At 45.2% G+C, this 18375-nt stretch overlaps 1 protein-coding gene and 1 long non-coding RNA gene across 2 annotated transcripts in view; both read right to left on the bottom strand.

The window, feature by feature from the left end:
• Positions 1-8853: 8853 nt before the first annotated feature.
• Positions 8854-10579, bottom strand: LOC119138200. The gene is made up of 4 exons (XR_005101095.1): positions 10409-10579; positions 10205-10248; positions 9987-10053; positions 8854-8959 (listed from the first exon to the last, which is right to left on the bottom strand). It is a non-coding gene; the product is annotated as an uncharacterized LOC119138200 (long non-coding RNA).
• A 1411-nt stretch (positions 10580-11990) lies between these two features.
• The window catches only part of LOC119138047 (transformation/transcription domain-associated protein), a 40024-nt gene continuing 33639 nt past the window's right edge, over positions 11991-18375 (bottom strand). The window contains 7 exon segments of the mRNA XM_037277746.1: positions 11991-12275; positions 13221-13415; positions 14731-14934; positions 14998-15182; positions 15683-15900; positions 16159-16384; positions 18111-18372. Coding sequence (XP_037133641.1) covers positions 11991-12275; positions 13221-13415; positions 14731-14934; positions 14998-15182; positions 15683-15900; positions 16159-16384; positions 18111-18372 — 1575 coding nt within the window.

Genomic DNA, 18375 nt, shown 5'->3' with positions numbered 1-18375 from the left:
CATAAGATTTAAATGTTCCCCCGCGAGCTTCGCTTTGCTCCCTCGCGTCTTGGAAAGCGTCTTTAACGCGAATGAATAGATGGCTTAAAAAAAAATTCTAACTTTTCAATGCTATTTTCTTTCCCCCTACTTTGCGACTCGTTTTATTTGTATGCATGCAAAATGTTACAAATCAGCTTTTTTTTTTTTATTGTTGGGACATTTTCATTTCGGGGTGTACTCACAAAATCCATTTACACTCTTAAAATTGGAGCAAAGTGTAATTTCTTCGGCGTCGAAGATTTATTCTCATCTCCCATCGCTTTGGTGAACTAGATGTTATTTTAGAGATTTGAATCGAAGCGCTCGTCATCGGCCTTCTTGGTCGAGAAGTATCTTGGCGAGTCTCACTTTCTAATTCCGAGCGCTCCAGTTGTTATATTGGCACATAATTCAAAGCGACTGTACGCATGTCATGAATCCATAAGCGTTCCCGGTTTTTGGAGCAAGGTGACCCCGTTCTTAATCATCACCCGGCGTGGATGAGGTTAAGACTGGAAATTGGTTGGACTGTGAAGTGAATGCATGATGGCGCCCCCACTTCCCCTCCCCCCCACCTTCTCGACCCTCCAGCGCCGGCCTGCCCTCTTTTGTTTCCCTTTGACGCAATTTTACATCGCGCTGGCTCTCTTCGCCAACCTTTGTCCTCTTTGTCATTCGCTCGCTCGCACATCTCTGTCGTGTAACGGCTACCTCAGCATTTTGATAATAGGATTTATTAAAATGGAGGCCCCTTTCTATTGAGAGGCGACATCACTTATTTTATGAAGGCATTATTCCTATTCTTCCCCCATTCAATGCATACACCAAGAATCAGGCTAATATTTTACTTTTCACACTAACAAGCCAAACTACCGAGCCAAACGGTCCTCTGAGGATGCCATCTGCTCTGCCCTCCACTCGGCCCTCACCCACCTGGAGGGGAAGGACTCGTATGTGAGGTTGCTGTTTGTGGACTTCAGTTCTGCCTTCAACACCATTGTGCCGCAGCGTCTCATCGGCAAACTTGACAAGCTGGGCCTCAGTACCGGCCTCTGCAACTGGCTACTGGACTTCCTCTGTCAGAGGCCACAGGTGGTACGTGTTGGCGACAAGATCTCCGCCAGCATCACGCTGAGCACAGGGGCCCCCCAAGGCTGCGTGCTCAGTCCGCTGCTCTTCACCCTCCTGACGCATGACTGCGCTGCCACCTGCAGCGGCAACCGCATAGTGAAGTTTGCTGACGACACGACTCTGGTGGGTCTCATCACCAAGGGAGACGAGACTCAATACAGGCTGGAGGTTGACCTTCTGACCGCGTGGTGCAGGGACAACAACCTCCTGCTGAACGTCGACAAGACCAAGGAGATTGTCGTTGACTTCCGGAAGGGTCACGCCCAACACCTGCCGCTGACCATCGACGGTGCTGTGGTGGAGAGAGTGAGCAGCGCCAAGTTCCTGGGGGTGCACATCAGTGAGGATCTCTCCTGGTCCACCAACACCGCGTCGCTGGCGAAGAAGGCCCGGCGCCGCCTGTACTTCCTTCGGAAACTCAGGCGAGCGGGGACTCCTCCGGCCGTCATGACTACGTTTTACCGCGGCACCATTGAGAGCGTCCTCTCCAGCTGTATTGCTGTCTGGGGTGGCAGCTGCACTGACCAAGACTTGAAGGCCCTGCAGCGCATTGTGAAAACGGCTAGTAAGACTATTGGTGCTTCTCTCCCCTCCTTGAAGGACATTTACACCTCCCATCTCACCCGCAAGGCGACCAAGATTGTGAGTGATGTGAGTCACCCCGCTCACCCTTTGTTTGAACTTCTGCCCTCTGGGAGGCGGTACAGGAGCCTGCGCTCCCGCACCACCAGACTTTCCAACAGCTTCGTACTCCAGGCTGTTAGGATCCTGAACTCGCTCCCCCTTTCAGCGTAGCGTCCTGTTCTTGCTGTATGCTCACTGGCTCGGTTTTGCCCCTCATATTCAATGGGTTATTGGTCTGTTTTTATTCATCGCTCATTTTATTTTATTTATTATTTATTATTTATGGTTTGTGCCTACTTGTTTTTGTTTTGTGTCGCCTACTTGTATGTCTCGTCACCGTGGGATGGAGGAAACGGAATTTCGGTTTCTTTGTGTGTCTTGACGTATGAAGGGATTGACAATAAAGCTGACTTTGACTTTGACTTTGACTTTGACTAACACATCAAAAGCCATAAGTAGCCCATTTCGTCTTTTTTTTTTTTTTTCTTTTCCTCTCCGCAAAAGTCAAAGAGTCAAAGTTAAGCGTTAACGCACACAATTGACACGCAGACATTAAACAAGCGTTAGAGTTTTGTTTTGCTTATCATGCGTGTCGGTACATTCACACTTTCGGTAATTAGGAAACAGTCAAACAATCTAAAAATCAATCAAATGAAGCAATCAAGCAAATTAAACTAATTATAGCACATGATGGGGATTAGAAATTTAAAGTGGGAAGTATTTAACAGAAGGACAAGAGTCAACCAAACAAAATATGCTGTTCTTCAAAAGCTCTTACAGAGCCTAGCAAAGTTGCTATTTATGGAAACGCATTATAACAACAGCTCGGCTCAATTGTCATTCATTCTTGGTGTCGTGTTGTTGACGATTTTACCACTAAAGGCCAAATGGCATTCTAAAAAATGGCTTTTCTTCCAAACTACCAATCAATACTTGGTGTGAAATGACGAAGCAAAAGGTTTGTGCGCATGCCAAAATGAATAAAAAAAAAAAAAAGCCTCACAATATGAACAGATGCTACAAGAAAGACTTTTGACTACTTTGACGCAATTTACTCGATTCCCGAATCTTTCTACCATTGAATGTGTTTGAGAGAGAGAGCGAATGAGCCAGGGAGATGATATCAATAGCGGAAAAATAACACGACTCGCTGCACAGTAATTAGAGATGGGGCGAGATGAAAAGGGGATTTGCTCTTTGACACGGTTCACCCGCAGAGAGAGACAAATGTGATCTAAATGTCATCCGGCCCTTTCACATGTCAGGATGTGCGGCGGCAATTCATTACTTGCAGCTATTTACAATCGCCATAACAACGCAGCAAGGAGACGCGCTGAAAATGTTTCGAAAGGGAATCATCGTTGACGTATGTTCAAACATTGCCGACTGATGTGTGAAGGAACAATCTCATTATTATATATGACAAAAGTGTGAGATTGAAAACTATCGGCTTTATCTGCTTATCCTCCTTGGACTCGGAGGCTCGGGCTATCGGAGCGCACATCAGTAATTACTGCAGGTTGTCAACAATTTATAACTGAGGTCCCGCCAGGCGAACAAGAAAAACAAAAAAACAAAAACGCCAACGCACGGGGCCCCCAAAAATGTCGAGAAGAACAGCGTGCATTACTTCCTCTGTCCTTGGTGATAAGAGCAAGTCAAGGAAGAAACACAGAGGCGAATGCTTAGGTGACTCAGCAAACCGCTTCGGAAAAATGATTTGTTTTTCGATTACAAGCTGCATTTCATTTCCGTTCATAGAAATTCTATGCAGACCATGCCTTTAGCTGCGGGATGTCAGGAAAAGCTCAATTCAGTACATTAGAGGCACTTTAAAAAGTGACATGTGTGACTCCTCTTTTAGATGAATTTGAATGAGAGAGACAAAATATTAGAAACATTGCTACAGCTACATCGCTATTCTTAAGAGGGTGTGCACATTTATGCAACCATATTACTTTTTTATTTGTTCTCATTTTTTTAATCACATAAAAACCTGGTATTTGAACTGGGGGTGTGTAGACTTGATCTATTTATCAAGCACTCACTAAAACAGTCTGTGCGGCAAATAACTGTCGGCAACTCATCAAAATACTTCGGCAAAGACGGCAATCCATCATCGCACGGTGGAGGTCACCTCGCAAAGTCAGCTACCTGCAGTTTTAAACCTCCCACGGCGTGCTGGCGCTCAAAGCGTGACACGGCGACACACAAAGCCTTAAGTGTTCAAATGTGATTTATGGAAAGTGACAAGAGCGTCGCTGTTTTTAATTATTAACGAGGGAGGAGTCGACGGGAGTCATCTCTCAATCCTCCCACAAAATGTAATGAGGTTATTTGCTGCCGCAAAAAACGCTTAAACTTTGATTCATTTGAGGAGCGGCCCGTTACGCGGCGGCAGATAAAAAGCAGATAAGGAGAACGTTTGCGGGGATCCTTTGACATTGACCTGCTTCACGGGAACAGCCGTTTAATTCTTCGGCCAACCTTACAAGTCCTCCGACTAAGATACCGTCACTACTAGAGAAGCTAAAGGTCGGGAGGTGCTGGTGGGGTTGACCTAAAGTTAAATTGCATTGGAAAGCAATAAAAGCTGTTTTGGAGTCTGAAAATTCGGGAGACTTTTTTGCACAGCTATAAAAAAAAATAAAAAAAAAGACTTCATATAATGAAGTCCAAAAATCCAATTGCCAAATTGATCTCTAAACTTTTCCTCATCCTTTTTCTACTTTGTGGTGCAGCTTATTAACAAGCAATTTTCTTTGCGAAAGGTGTCTATTGCTTTTATTGGCAAATCCATTTTAATTGTTTTCAGGATTGCGATATCCAGCACAACGCTTTTGTTTGTTTGATGGTAATAATGCTCACTTTTGACTGATAATTATTTTTTTTTTGCTGTACTTGCATTCTGACCCGTGTTTCTAATATTTTGGGTCTCACCCTCAACATATAGTAACAAACGTTTTTCCAGGTTTGAACAAAATCTACAATTGGTTGCAGTCTACCTCCAAGACATTCTCATGTTCTGTTAGCTAGCAAATATATATTTCAAATTTCATCCCCACTTAAGAATCTCATTACCTGCATGTTACAAGGTGCCACGCCCACAAAAAAAGCAAGCAGGAAATTCATCTCTGCATGTCTGAGATCACGCCGCCATCTTCCTTGTTTATAGCGGCGAATGCATGGGCAAAGCAAATTAAAAGTCATATCTACGTGCTCCAGGCTCCCCACAACTACTTTTCCAATCAGGAGGAGAATAACTTAGCATAAACAGTGGGGTTGCATTACCATCACAGGAGGCTGCAGCAAGGACAAGAACAAATATTGCATATTCATAATCTGCTTTGCCCAAAATCGTGTGGGCTGGTGCTGAAGCTTTCACTTCAGCTCTGCAAGTCAGATAAAGCTTTTAAAAAGAACTTTCTCCTCCTCCTTTGAAGCTACTGCAATTCCATGCCATCCACAGACTTCTGTTGAGCCAATGCTGAGCGTTTTCCTACAATAATGCCACAAAATAAAGTTGCAATTTCCCTTTGGATATAGACTTGGCAAAAAAAAACAAAAACATATCTCATTCTGGAAGGTAAGATGGTATCTACTCTCAGTCCAAAATAAATCAGTTTGAATTTGGCTGAAGACATTAGCACATATATTGATGTGCTTTACACAGCCACAAGGAGCCATTTTTAATATATTTCAAAAAAGGTCATTCCTGCTGAATGTAATTAATAGCAAAAAAAAAGGTCTCTAGTTGTTAGTTGATTTTGTCAAATCTTGCACATTGGGAGGTGCAAATTTACCATCTCAAACACCCCAAAGTTACAAGAATAAAAATTCTTCATTTCCCGTTGTCATTAAGCAGCAGGCCCATGTGTTGACTTGCTTGCAATTGCCGCACAGCACACAATTGACCCTCGGGCACATTGAACCAAAACAAAAATCTATTTGACGTTTTATTTGTTTCACGTGGCGCATCGCAAAACAATCTTTGTGCCCATTAGTTTATTAACATTAGCAAAGGAGGCTAATGGCGTGTGCACAAATGGAGGCTTGGATGATTTATGATAAAGTCATCTCAAATGGAAGCAGACAATGGTCTCGTTTAAGACAATTTTCATGCCTTGGAGCCCCTGCACTCATCCTTTCAAGCTCTCCTTCATCCCTTCTTCTTGTTGCTGTCAGGACGCATTAGGGCGTTGTTAACAAGCGACTTAAATTAGGATCCCCCTGCAGTCCCATCCAGGTACGGGTAATGAGGTGAGGAGACGCAGAATTGAGCTGAGACCCCCCCAGACAAAAAAAAAAAAGGCACATCACATTTTCTCCTGTTTGTCCGGTGGATGCAAAGAACTGAACGCGGCGACGGGCGGGGGGGGCAAAAAAACAACAACATTGAACCACGCTTGGATGAGCACTTATACAGCGCTTTGACGACAACCGGTTTTTGCACGCAACGGCGTGGATTAATGGAGAGTGGCGACGAGATTCGCAGACAAGCCTAATGATATGGAAATTGAAGCTGTAAGCTGGCGAGATGCAGCCTCTCAAAGGCATCAGTTAGATGCGAGACAACCCCCCACCCCCCCACCCCTTCGCGGCTGATGGGGTGTGATCCGCTATCATCCAAGTGGCCTCCCCACTAAATAGGTGGTCTCCCTCCACTGGAGGTGGAAATGAAGCCCGCCTCACATTCACTCTACTCTCTGCGGTTCCACAGACCGCAATCCAAGGATGGAACCGCTTGACAAGCGCGTGCACCTCAGTCAAGACGCAAAAAATAAATAGATGATCGATTGGGATGCAATTTTATTGAATGCAATTACCTGTGATTCTTTCTCAGGGGTTGATCAGAGACGACAAGTGGAGCAGAGTCAGCGTAACAGTCAAGGACTTGCTTTTTTTTTTTTCCTCCATCTCGCTTCATCACTGTCCATCAAGCCAGCGGGACTTATCAGAAACAAGAGAAGCCTTGGCAGAGTGGTGCCATCACAATTGATAGCCACCTGTCGACACTGAAGTTTTGGAGAGGATACAGGGGAAAAAAAAACACACGATTAACATCTTGCTTTGCTGCATCAGCATGTTTGCACTATCAGAGTTTACTGTTTAGCAGAGATAAAATTGGACTTTACAGTCTTAACTAATACGGCTGTAGGGGAAAACATGTGCTGCCTCTAGTGGTACAAAACAGAATTGCTGCCCAAGAAGAATTCAGTTGTATTTAACTTTCAAGTTGAGTTTGCAATTAATCTTCACAACCTGTTAGGTTACCTTTCATGATAAATACATTTCAAATTGTATCATTACTAAGGTTTTTGCTTAAAGCATTTGGACTACTATTCCTTTTTATTTCTTTCTCGCACTGTTGAGACTCGGGGATCGAGCCAAGGGAGTGCGACACCTCTTTGCTGAAGTGGTGCTTTATGTTTCAGGTGAACATGAAAATAAAAAAATCTCTCGTGTGATTCGATTCCATTGAAGATCTGTGCTGTCAAAAATGTAATTGCAATTAGATCAATCTCCTGACAAAGACGAGCTGTATGGAAAAAAAAAAAAGTCTCCTTGGAAACTAATTGGACATACTGGACAAGTTCCAGCATGTTGTTGTGGAGCAGATGGGTCCCCTAGTTGCACCTGGTGCTTTGTCTCCACTTTAAATTGAGCTTGGGCCTTGAAAGCCGCACGTCTCGCCGCCAACTCCCAAGCGAGGTGAGAAAAAGACGAGCGTGTCGGCGTCTGACTGACTCGCCCCCTCCCTCTGTGATACATCCTTCATTCTCTCCACAATCCGCTCAAGCAGCTGTCAAGGTGAGGCACTTTTACACAGCGAGCCTCCAATGCCCTTGTCCAATTTCACTTTGGAGTGAAGCTGGGCTGAACGTGCCAATCCCGATATTACCAAACTAATTAAATCACGTTCTTGGATGCAGGCGAGCGGGGAGGGAGAGGGGGAGAGAGGTCGTGCCGAGGATGCTCATTGAGGAGGGCAAGGAGCTCCGGGGGTCGAGCGGCGGGTTATTGTTGTCAACCAGGCTCGGCAGCTTTCGACGCGTGTGCGGTCCGATCAGGACATAAGCGACGGGGAGGCATTAAGATCGCTCGGTTGCACAGCTGTGAACACGCCATTGTGACCCTGCTACATATGAAGTGCCTGATAAACAGAACCAACATGCAGGTCAGCATTTTGGGACTTCTTTGCTGAGACTTCAGAATGCTCACAGATGGCCCCCACCCAAAAAAAACAAAAAAAAAACAAAAAATCAACACGTAATAGTATATTAGTCAGTACATACTTTGCTGTTCTGAAATCAAATCAGAATTTATGGAAATCCATCTTGTGACTCTAAAAGTACTGCATAGACATTTTGCCGGCACTATTGAAATGTTTAAAAAGAAAAAGATAAAACATTAACATTAATTTAATGTTGGGGTTTTCTTACTGTTACATCTCAGTGTTGATTGAGTGAACTTGTTTAAAAAAAATTAAATGAAAAACTATATAATACAAATATTCCATGCTTGTTTGTGCCGTAAAATAAAATTGAATTATTAGCAACTCTGAAATAAAATCTTGATTGTGTGGCTCTTGCAGATCGTTTTTCTTAGCGATCTAAAAAAACAACAACATTCCAACAGTGTTGTGTAAAGCTTTTTTTCAAATGGCTAACAACTAAGAAATGACTCATTTGAACAGTATCAGCACATCCTTCTGAAACAATACCCTATTCATTCAAATCTGTCAATGAGCAGATGGCACTTTCCCAGCCGCACCACATCAATTGGTGAATGTTGACATCAGGCAATTATCGATGCACATCATTTTGGACCGCATTTAACTGGAGAAGGCAACATTGAAAGCAAAAGTGAAAGAAATGGGGAGGATTGGCAGAGAATTATAGTCACGGGAAGCAAAAACAAAAACGACCATCCCCGTTTCACCTGTCTTGCTATTTTAAGACCATCGTGATCATCACGGACGCGTTGAAATTTAATGGCCGCTTGCACCGAGCATATGCTTCCTGTCTAAACAATGAGGAAACACATAAGTGACAGTTTACGCACACTTACTTTAGCGCCGTGTCAGCACAACGTGGCCTCCATAATTAATCGAGCCGTTCTCCGCCATACTTTAGCACAGCTGACGATGCCAACTGGCAGCAGTCGAGAGAACTCAATGTCGCTATGGGAGATGGGAGGAAGTTAACAAATTGCTTTAAAATACTTAAGGAAAAAGTTCAGGAACAAAAAAATACCGTCAACAATTTGCGACATAAGCGGGACTGATTAGCAAGATCACCGGGCAAGCAAATAAAATGCTCTTAATGAATCAAATGACTGAAAACAGGTTTTAATTAGCATCCTGGCTCACTACAGGGCTTGCTTTTAAAAATATATTCGGAAAATAAATAACTAAATGAATAAGTACATATAAGCAGCACAGAGGAAAAAAAAAACCAGCATCCTGCTTCACAGAAGTAGAAAAGTGTCACTTTAATTGGAAAGGGACTTCTGTTTGATTCATTTAAATGAAGAAAATGTGGAAATAATTACTCCATCTATTCTAAGTAGCTAGTTTATTGTCGTTAAATAGTTGAGTAGAGGAGTATGAAATGTTCGGCTGCTACGTGAATACAAATTTCCATAACTTTCTCGATCCATTTAAAAGCCTCGAGAACAAATTGCACTTTTTTTTTTCCAGCGGGGCTGCTACTGAGACATAAAGTGACTTTGATTGCTGCATCCCACTTGGGCAATTAAAAATTGGAATAGCAGATTTGAGACACAAAGCCAACGCGCTGCACTCCAAGTGAAAATGTCATTAGAAATCCTAATGGGACTCCATTGGCAAGCGACAAAACCAATCTTCCGCTTTTAGATATGAGACGAGCCCTCTTCCTGGAATGCAGATAAACACATCGTTGTCATTTGATTAATACGGTTTGTTTACACGAGGACACCAAACAGAATTGTGCACGCCTCCCACTGCGCAACAAGGCCTAAAACAATAAATCGTCGGATGCCGGCTGTGACGACTGAAGAGTCAGATGATTGAATTATTGGAATAAAAACATTATATAGCTCAAGTAGCCCTTTTTTTTTTTTTTTTACAGATTTGGAATGACATGCAGGACAAACGTTAAAATTCTTTGTGAGTTGATTTTTGTGGGAGGAAAAAAAAAAGGCACAAAATGTGTTCTTGCACTTACTGTTGGTTTGATGTTCAGCCATTTTGTGTCGTCCTTGAAAGGCAATTTTTATTCATGAGAGCTAGCCCTTTGTAATGGAAGGAAAAAGCAAAAAGAAATATTTACAAAAAGTTTTTTATTTTTCAAACCATGGTTGTAGGCTTGATATTACATGAATGGTGAAATTTATTCTTAAAAATGAAATAGCACATTTTGCATGTATTTCTTTTCATACTTACAACCTTTGTCATAGATGAAAAATTGCTGGGTGCAATTAGTGTGGCTGAAAGAAAGAAGGGAAAAACATACAAGCCTTGGCTATATTCTGCAATAACAGATTTGAAATCTCGAAAACACATGAAAAAAAAGGTACAAAGAAATGACACGGAACAATTTGGTAATAATCCCACTCACTAATAGAAAACGATTCCTATGGTACTTACGGTTGAAGAATGGTGAAACGTTTTTATTCAGGGCTTGATTGAAGGAGGAGAGATTTATTAAAAGTGTGAAGTATAAGTACTGTTAGCACCATTTTTTTTTTAACTTTATTTTTTACTTATTTTTACATTTTGCCCGTCGGCTAAAGCTAGCCACCCAATTAGCCACGCTGCTCACCCTGGTCGCACAGGTGTTTCAAGGGCGCGTTCGAAAGTTAACTCCGTTGCTCCGCTTGGATCAATTCCCGCACGCGTCCAGCACTTGCGCACTGTGCGGCGCAAATAAGTGCACCCGCACTCCGTTTTTGGTGCACTCTTAATACCGGAACGGTAAATTTGAGCAACGCTGTTTTCTTTTTTTAAATTCTTTAATCTTGAATCTTTACGAACGATAAGATTGAATCAACGGCTCGTTCGGAACAATATTCCCAAACGCGCCCCATATGTCCCTCCTTTTCATGCACTACCTGCTTTTTATTGAAATTTTTTATTAGTTATTTTTGACTTATCCCACTTCTGACCTACTTCAGTGACTTTTTTTAATTTGTCTATAATAACAACAGGCTTTTCACCTTATAATTGAATCTGTCAAGTCTAAAAAATGGCTACAATGTTAGAAATTGCTCCCAAGTGGAACTGAGACCTTAATAGCTTGTGGATCAGAGAAAAGTAATGTTCGCTGATGTAAATATGTTCAAGCAAAAGGATGCAAGTGTGTGTGCTGGAGACCTAAGTTGTGTTTATGGGCGCAGGCGGGCCATCTGACAGTCCGTGTAAGTCAAGTGAGGGCGGCCTGCTGAGAGATCTAAAGGCGAACATTCATCAGGCAGCAGGGGAGGAGGGAAAAAAGCCTCAACGCACTTCGACAGGGCTTTCTAAGCAGGGGGAGGCAATGACCCCCAAGGTTATTGTAGCGATGAGTGCAACACCGCTGCTCCGAAACGCCTCTCCATAACCGTCGTCGACGGGCTGCGGGATGACGGCAATCAACTTCGGAAATGTTGGGGACCGGTTTTGTGTGCAGTCATTTCACAGTGTGAGTTATGATCACAATAACATCCAGGAGTGTGTCCTTCAGGGCGATTATGACGGGAGGATTGAGGCACAGATGGCGATTACCAGTTATTATTGCTCTTTTATAACCCAACTTCAAGAAACTAGGAAGAGAACTAATTGCATCAAAGTTTTTTTTTTATGATCAGAACGGGTACAGTCGGGTGTTGGAGATGGAACAAAATGGAAAAGGAGAGAGTAGAATTAAAAAATAGCATTTTATTCCAACAAAATGCTTACCTACAAGAGCGGCGCGATGGGCTTCTGTAACAAAAATAAAAGCTTGACAGTAAATGAAATTTGTAATTGTTTATAACTGTTTTTCCTTAAAACCATGTTATAGTTGAAAATCTGTAACAAAATGATTCCGATACAAAAATAAATACACAAAGGATCATACAAAGTGGCCCATTCAGCATGATAATAAAAAGTCACTTTTGCATTTATTCAAGATGGATATCGAATAAATACCCAAACCTTTTTTCAACCTAAGTAAAAGACTGGCACGTCGTCTTTTTTTTTTTTGTTTGTTTTAGAGCCAAGGATGCCACGCAGGGTCCATGCGACATAAATTGTCCAGGCTGTTTGCGGCAGCCACTAAAGTGTTGACTTTACTCTCGCCTCCCTCGAACTGCGCCAGGTTGTGCAGGCGGGTCATGATGGCAGTGACGGCTTTCTGGACCAGCGACACCAGCTGCTGGGAGTCCATGTTCTCTGGCTGGCCAGCCGGCGACAGTGGCATGGACGTGTCCTCCTGGGTTTTCTTGTGCCAAGCGATGATTTCATCGCGCAGGACAGCTTTCAGGATACCATCCACCTGGCAGAAAGCAAAGACGTCAGCTTTGAGAAAAAAACAAACAATTGTTTACTTGTAAAGGCCGACAGAATATTTCCAACCATTCTTTAGTGGTTTGACTTGTTTGATTTGGATCTTGATCCTGTTTAGAGAACCAATGACCTCTAGCTGACCGTGGCACATTTTCAGTGTCTTTTAAGTCTCTCAAAATTAGACTACAGTATGAATGTTTTGAGGCGTTACCATAAGTGTGGCTGCGAGCTGCTCACATTACAGCCGGATTCCGAGTTAATTCGATAACCGTGTGGGTTTATCTTAAAGTCGTCATTATGTGTCTGAGAATGCTGTTTACGTGGGCACAATGTGCCAATCTGGATTGAAACGTTTCCCTTGGCTGTGTGTTTTAAGATGAAAACAACATTTTAAAAAAAGACTGTTTGTCTAAAGCCAATGTCAAACAAACACATAAAGCAGACTCCAATTTAGGGTGGGGAGAGCTGCGTGCGCCGTTAGCAGCTCATTATGGTGACCAAGACTTAAAATACACAACCAGTTCAACCACCGCGGGACCACAACAGCAATAATCATCACCTAACTAGGTACACAATACACACACTGTTCGCTTATGCTTCCGCTTGGTTGCTAAGCTTGTTTATCTGGCCGGTTGTGATGACTGCCACATCCCCGGAGACGGCGGGAGCCTTGACGAGTCTGCGTGCTTGTGTTCCTGTGTGTTAGCATGTGAAGCTCTCCGCTTCCCTCCGTAAGCTTCGGCAAAACCACCACATGGCCGTCGTTACCGCCCCGCTGGGTTACGTGAAGTAAAACGCAGCCTGCTGCTTATTCATTGCGCTGACGTTGTTTAAAACAAACATTTTGTCAAGACTCTAAAGGTGCTGGAGAAGCATTTGGGTGGACTATAAAAGGCATAAAATAGCAAACCAAAAAAAATAGAGGGGCACCGACCTTAAAGTTGGGTTGCGCGAAGCACCGCGCCACAGCGATCATAGAGGCGGTGAGCGGCCCAGAAACGCCGATGGTGGTCAGGAACTCGGAGATGTTCGGCGTCAGGCGGAAAGGAACCGGTCGGTTGGCGTCCAGGTCACCCGTGGCGTCGTTGATGTCGAAGCGGAAGTACGAGACGTTGAGCTTGCCGGTGTCCTGCGAGCGAGAGCGAGGCGTCAGCCGTGTTGCGCAACCCGGGGTCGATATTGAGTGAGTTGCGCGTCAACCTTGAGCTGATAGAACACTTTAGGGAAGGGTGGCTGACAAAAACAGGCTGCGAGCTGTTATTGATCAGTCCTCTCAGACACAGTCACACGTCAAACTATCAGCAGTTGAACATCTATAATCCTCATTTTCGCTCTCACTGCCTTCCCGCTCGGACTTCGATACATACAGGCCGAGTTTGCATCATTCATGAGCGAGAAGCCGCCATTCCGCTCAGAAGCTCCCTTATATGAAGGGGCGAGCAGCTCTGACAGCTTTACGGCCAAGCAATTCCCTACAGCTCGTGCCGTCTGCTCAGCCGGGCCCCCGGGGCGAGCCTCGGGGCGGTGGGCAGAGAAAGCCGCAACCCCCCCCTGCAGCGTGCTCTGGTCAGACTGCAGACAGTGATCAGAAGACTAAATCAGCATTGGTTTCATTTGAAGGGCCTACTGGGAAATGCGATACAGGCCTGAAAAGTGCTCATAGTTCCTTGACCTAAAAAAAACAAAAAAAACAGTCTGGATCCCTGCAATATGTCAATTAAGTCTCGCTGACAAAAGCGATGGCATTCATGCATTCATGAACTCCACAAGGGCGGGGCATAAATATATGGCGCTGATGTCCTGTCCTTGCAAACTCCAGCTTGGCGCACACTCCGCACCGTAATCCCCCCGTGTGTCTAATGGGATCTGCCGAATGGAACAGGCAGAGTAGGGGCTTAATACCGGCGCTTAGCTGCCCGAAGGAACGCCTGTCAGCAAAGGGCGATTAGGATGAGAGGGGCGGGGCGGCTGACTGACACAATCATCTTTAATAATGACTTAGGGGGAAAAAGCTAGCTGAGGACCTTGAGTGAGGACTGAGAAGCAGATGCGCTCTCACACACACACACACACACACACACACACAAACGCAGCCTCTTCAAATTGAAACATCTTCCGAGCGTTGGCGCGCGGAGGGACTGCGTTGAACGTTCTGTCAAAACATCCGCCGCATTTATAGCGGCTGTTGACTGATCGACGTTAATGTGAATGTCGCAGGGGGGAGACGGATGAGTCATGAAGACGGATACAGAGGAGGCTAATGGTCATCTCGGCGCATCTACACAAACGTGCGGCTGTCTATTAAATTAAGGTGCATGGAGCCTGCATGCCCTTGAAACAAGTTGGAGTGGGTGACTCATCAATTTCACTGATTCATTTGTGAATATTACTGAGAACTGACGCAAATCCCTGAAAGGGGGGGAAGCTTCATTTGGTCATAATACCTGAGCTATCTGCAGCATCTCCGGGTTGAGCCGATTCAAGTGGAGCATGAACTCAGCCAGGCCGATGAGAGCCAACTGGATGGTGAACATTTTGCGGAAGGTCCAGTAGTCGGTGGCGTTGGGGAAAGTGTGGAGGGCCCACTCCTTGAGCATGCTGCGTGGCACCATGTTGCCCTGGACCTCCTTCAGGATGTCTCGTAGGACCTGGTGGGTCAACAAAGGTTACGCACAGTCGAGAGGAGACCTAGCGTGATTCTCCTTCCATACCTGATGGCTGGCCTGCGTCCCTCTGGCTTGCACGGTGGCCAAGCGATCGTAATATCTGGAAATAGGGTTGTCGTGTTCGATCCCCTTCTTGGCACAACGCTGCTTGTAGATTTCTACCAGTGACAGAGACGAAGGGTTGTCCTCCACGAGCCGCATCTGAGGGGACACCGCCACCACTCTCGGCACTAGAAAAAAAAAAAAGAGAGAGATGAGGGGCAGAGGAAGGAGGCATCACGTCAGTCTAAATCGAGAAGGCTGCGGGTTTAACCGCGCAGTCAAAACAAACCTAAACATTTACAACACTGGCCGTGCCTGATTGAAGGAATTGGCTTGGAACCCACGGCTGAATTCCGTATCCTTACTTGCCCCTTAAATAAACCAATCAAGAGCATAAATGGAGAGTAGGCAAACATCTGAGCGGAGGCGAACCACAGGGGGGCGGACGGTGTGGGAGGACAGAGCGGGCTTGAGACGGAAATGAAATTGTGTGTGCTGTGCTTGAGGCAGACGGCCAGAAAAAGAAAAGAGTGGAGTGCAGTGTTCCCGATATCCAAAAGTGTTGACTTACAATGACCACGATAGCAAAGCTTATTTTTCTTAGCATGTCTATGGCATTTGTCATTGCTTATTAGCACAAAGCTAATTCATGATCCGAACTTTGCGACCCTTTTTTCCGTGGTCCTACCAGTAAAGAAGAGGTGCCTTTTGGTGGTCTCCTTTCTCTTCTCCAGACAAGGGTTGAGGAGTCGAAGGAGCTGCAGAACCCTCTCCTCGCGTCGGGATTCGGTCAGGCAGGCGTCGTTCATCACCAGGTAAGGGTAGATCTTGCCGTTGTGCCCGCGAATGTAAAGGCGCCGTGCTGCCGTATTGTGCTTCTGGACAATCTCCACTCTCGGCATGAACCTGAGGAGAGGAACCGTGAGCAAATCCCATATTTCTATATACCGTAATTTTCGGACTATAAGTCGCACCGGAGTATAAGTCGCACCAGCCATAAAATGCCCAAAAAAGTGGAAAAAAAACATATATATGTATATAAGTCGCTCCTGAGTATAAGTCGCCCCCCCCCACCCAAACTATGAAAAAAACCGCGACTTATAGTCCGAAAATTACGGTATCTGGAAAATCAAATGTGGAGTGGAATTTTCCAGTGCTAGTCACCTGGCAATTTTGATGTAGTAGTGCGTCGGTTTGGGCATGAGGAACTCCCCGGGGATCTCCACCTCTGCAGTCTGAGCGGAGAAATTGCTGAGGAAGCGGCATTTCTCCTCAATGAGGAAGAACTTGGGCAGCTGCTTGGTCTTAGCCTCCAGGATCTTGATCCATTTCTTGAGCTTGGAGATCAGATTGTGGAGTTTCATGGAGCCTGGCACGCTAAAGTCAAAGTCTGGTGGGAGCGGAAGACAAACAAAAACCCTCAAGTGAGACAACAAACAACAACTGATGTGTTTACCCAGAGGCTTCCTAACACCAAACTGTGAGCACGAGGCCTCGGTGACCTTGAGAAATGCAAACCTTCCGGACTGCTCCATTGGAGCTGATCTCAGCTGCCAAAAGTACACGGCTGGAACACGAGTGGGCAGCTCCCACGTGTGCTTGTGCATGTGTGACCGTTAACCTTCCCCGGAGCTGCGTACCCCCCGAGCAGTTACTAAAAACATAAGCCCTCTTCCACATTAATAAAAATAAATCAAATAAATAATAAAAATAATCTAGAATTTTATTTATAATTAATAATAATTTATATTAATTTATAATAATAATTAAGGAAACATTACAGTAAGCCTGGCAGGCAGCACAAGTATTTCATTGACTTAAAATCCCCTTCAGGAGGTTGAGACATCATTAAATCAGAGCTACAAAAAAAAAATAAGAGTGTTAAAGTATTAAACTGCATGCAGCATGTTTTGATGAGCTATAATCAGCGACAATGAAGAAGGAGGCGAAGCAAAGACTTGCAAAGCCCTTCTGGATGGGAGGTGAAGATGCGCGCTACGTATAGCTTCCCTATTTGAGGCTTTGCCGGTTCGAACAAATCCATGACAACCGCAAAGCCGTGCCATTTCAAAATCAGTTCATTCTCTGTCAAAGTGAGAACACCTAATACTTTTTAAATGAGCCTTTATAAAATTGGAGATGAAAATGTTCTTTTAGCATTGGCCCATTTTGTTGCCGGCAATTCCCCTGAGCGGTAAAATTGCGACGGTGCAGAGAAATTGCTACAATTTATTGCTCTCAAATAGCAGCTCCAAAGCAACGCAGTAAATATTCAATCTCAGGCCGGATACAGAGCGAGCACTTAAGTTGACTCCTCTAACAAGCAGCAGCAGCAGACTCCCCGGGAGGCTGCGAAAGTGGCAAGGGCGAGAAAGTTGGACAGCTTGCTCTATGACCCGTGTTCTTAAGCCAATTCTGGTTCCATCTGCCCATCTGACGCCAACATCCATCATATGCATGTTCACTCCGAGGGGGGGGGGGGGTCGGTGTGGCACCAAACATGTAAAAAGTTAGTAAAGCCGACAATTGGTACCCCGGAGGGAAATGAAATCGTCATAGAAGCCAGACACATTAGTGTGCTGTCAGTAGCAGGTGCAAAACCAATATGCGGCGTAACGCTTATCCTACCCGAAAAGACATTTGCACGGCAGAACACACAGAATTGGAATAAACCGAAATATTACGCAATTCCCCCCCATCCCAGAAAAGCGGCTGTGACAAAAGTCTGCCGTTCAGATCCCTGACTAAAACAGCAACTCATGCAAATAACGTTTGCCGTAATTGGATTTGAATGCCTCCCTGCTGCCAGATGTTATATATGCTCACATAAACCCATATTTTCCGGCCCACAAACCCGGTGAAAAGCAAGTGAGCCACTAGCACGGCGCGGGGAGCTTGGCGGCTCAGCCGTTCTGTAAACCCTTTTTGTTCCGCTTTGGCGAAGGCTCGGGCTCGGCCGTGGGGACAGCTGGGTAGCTGTGGTGGACGGGCCGGCTGGCGGCGAGGCGGGATGATGTCTGGCTGCGTGAGCACAGCTGGCGAGATTTAGCGGCGGCGTTTGCGTTGCTCGTTCGGTCGCCGCCGCCGCGCGAGACAAACAACGGTATGTAACCGACCTGTCGTGAACTGGCCCTTCATCTTCTGGAAAACCGGGTCCTGGGCCGTAGCTTGGGCGCGGCGGGCCAGCGACTCCGAGGCGGCGCTGGAGAACATGGTGGACACGTTGGAAACGTTCTCCAAGCCCACGCCAAAGGTGCTGACTAGTTTCTTGACAAAGTTGAGCGTGTGCGGTGTGATCTTGGCATCGGACACGGCGCCGCTCTTCTCGAAGGCCACCGAGTAGCACTTGGCCAGGCCTTGTTGGAGCTGCCTCAAAACCTG

The sequence above is a fragment of the Syngnathus acus genome, chromosome 19 (genome assembly GCF_901709675.1).
Source record: "Syngnathus acus chromosome 19, fSynAcu1.2, whole genome shotgun sequence".
NCBI classification, from domain to species: Eukaryota; Metazoa; Chordata; class Actinopteri; order Syngnathiformes; family Syngnathidae; genus Syngnathus; species Syngnathus acus.
This window is presented reverse-complemented; position numbering and strand designations above follow the sequence as displayed.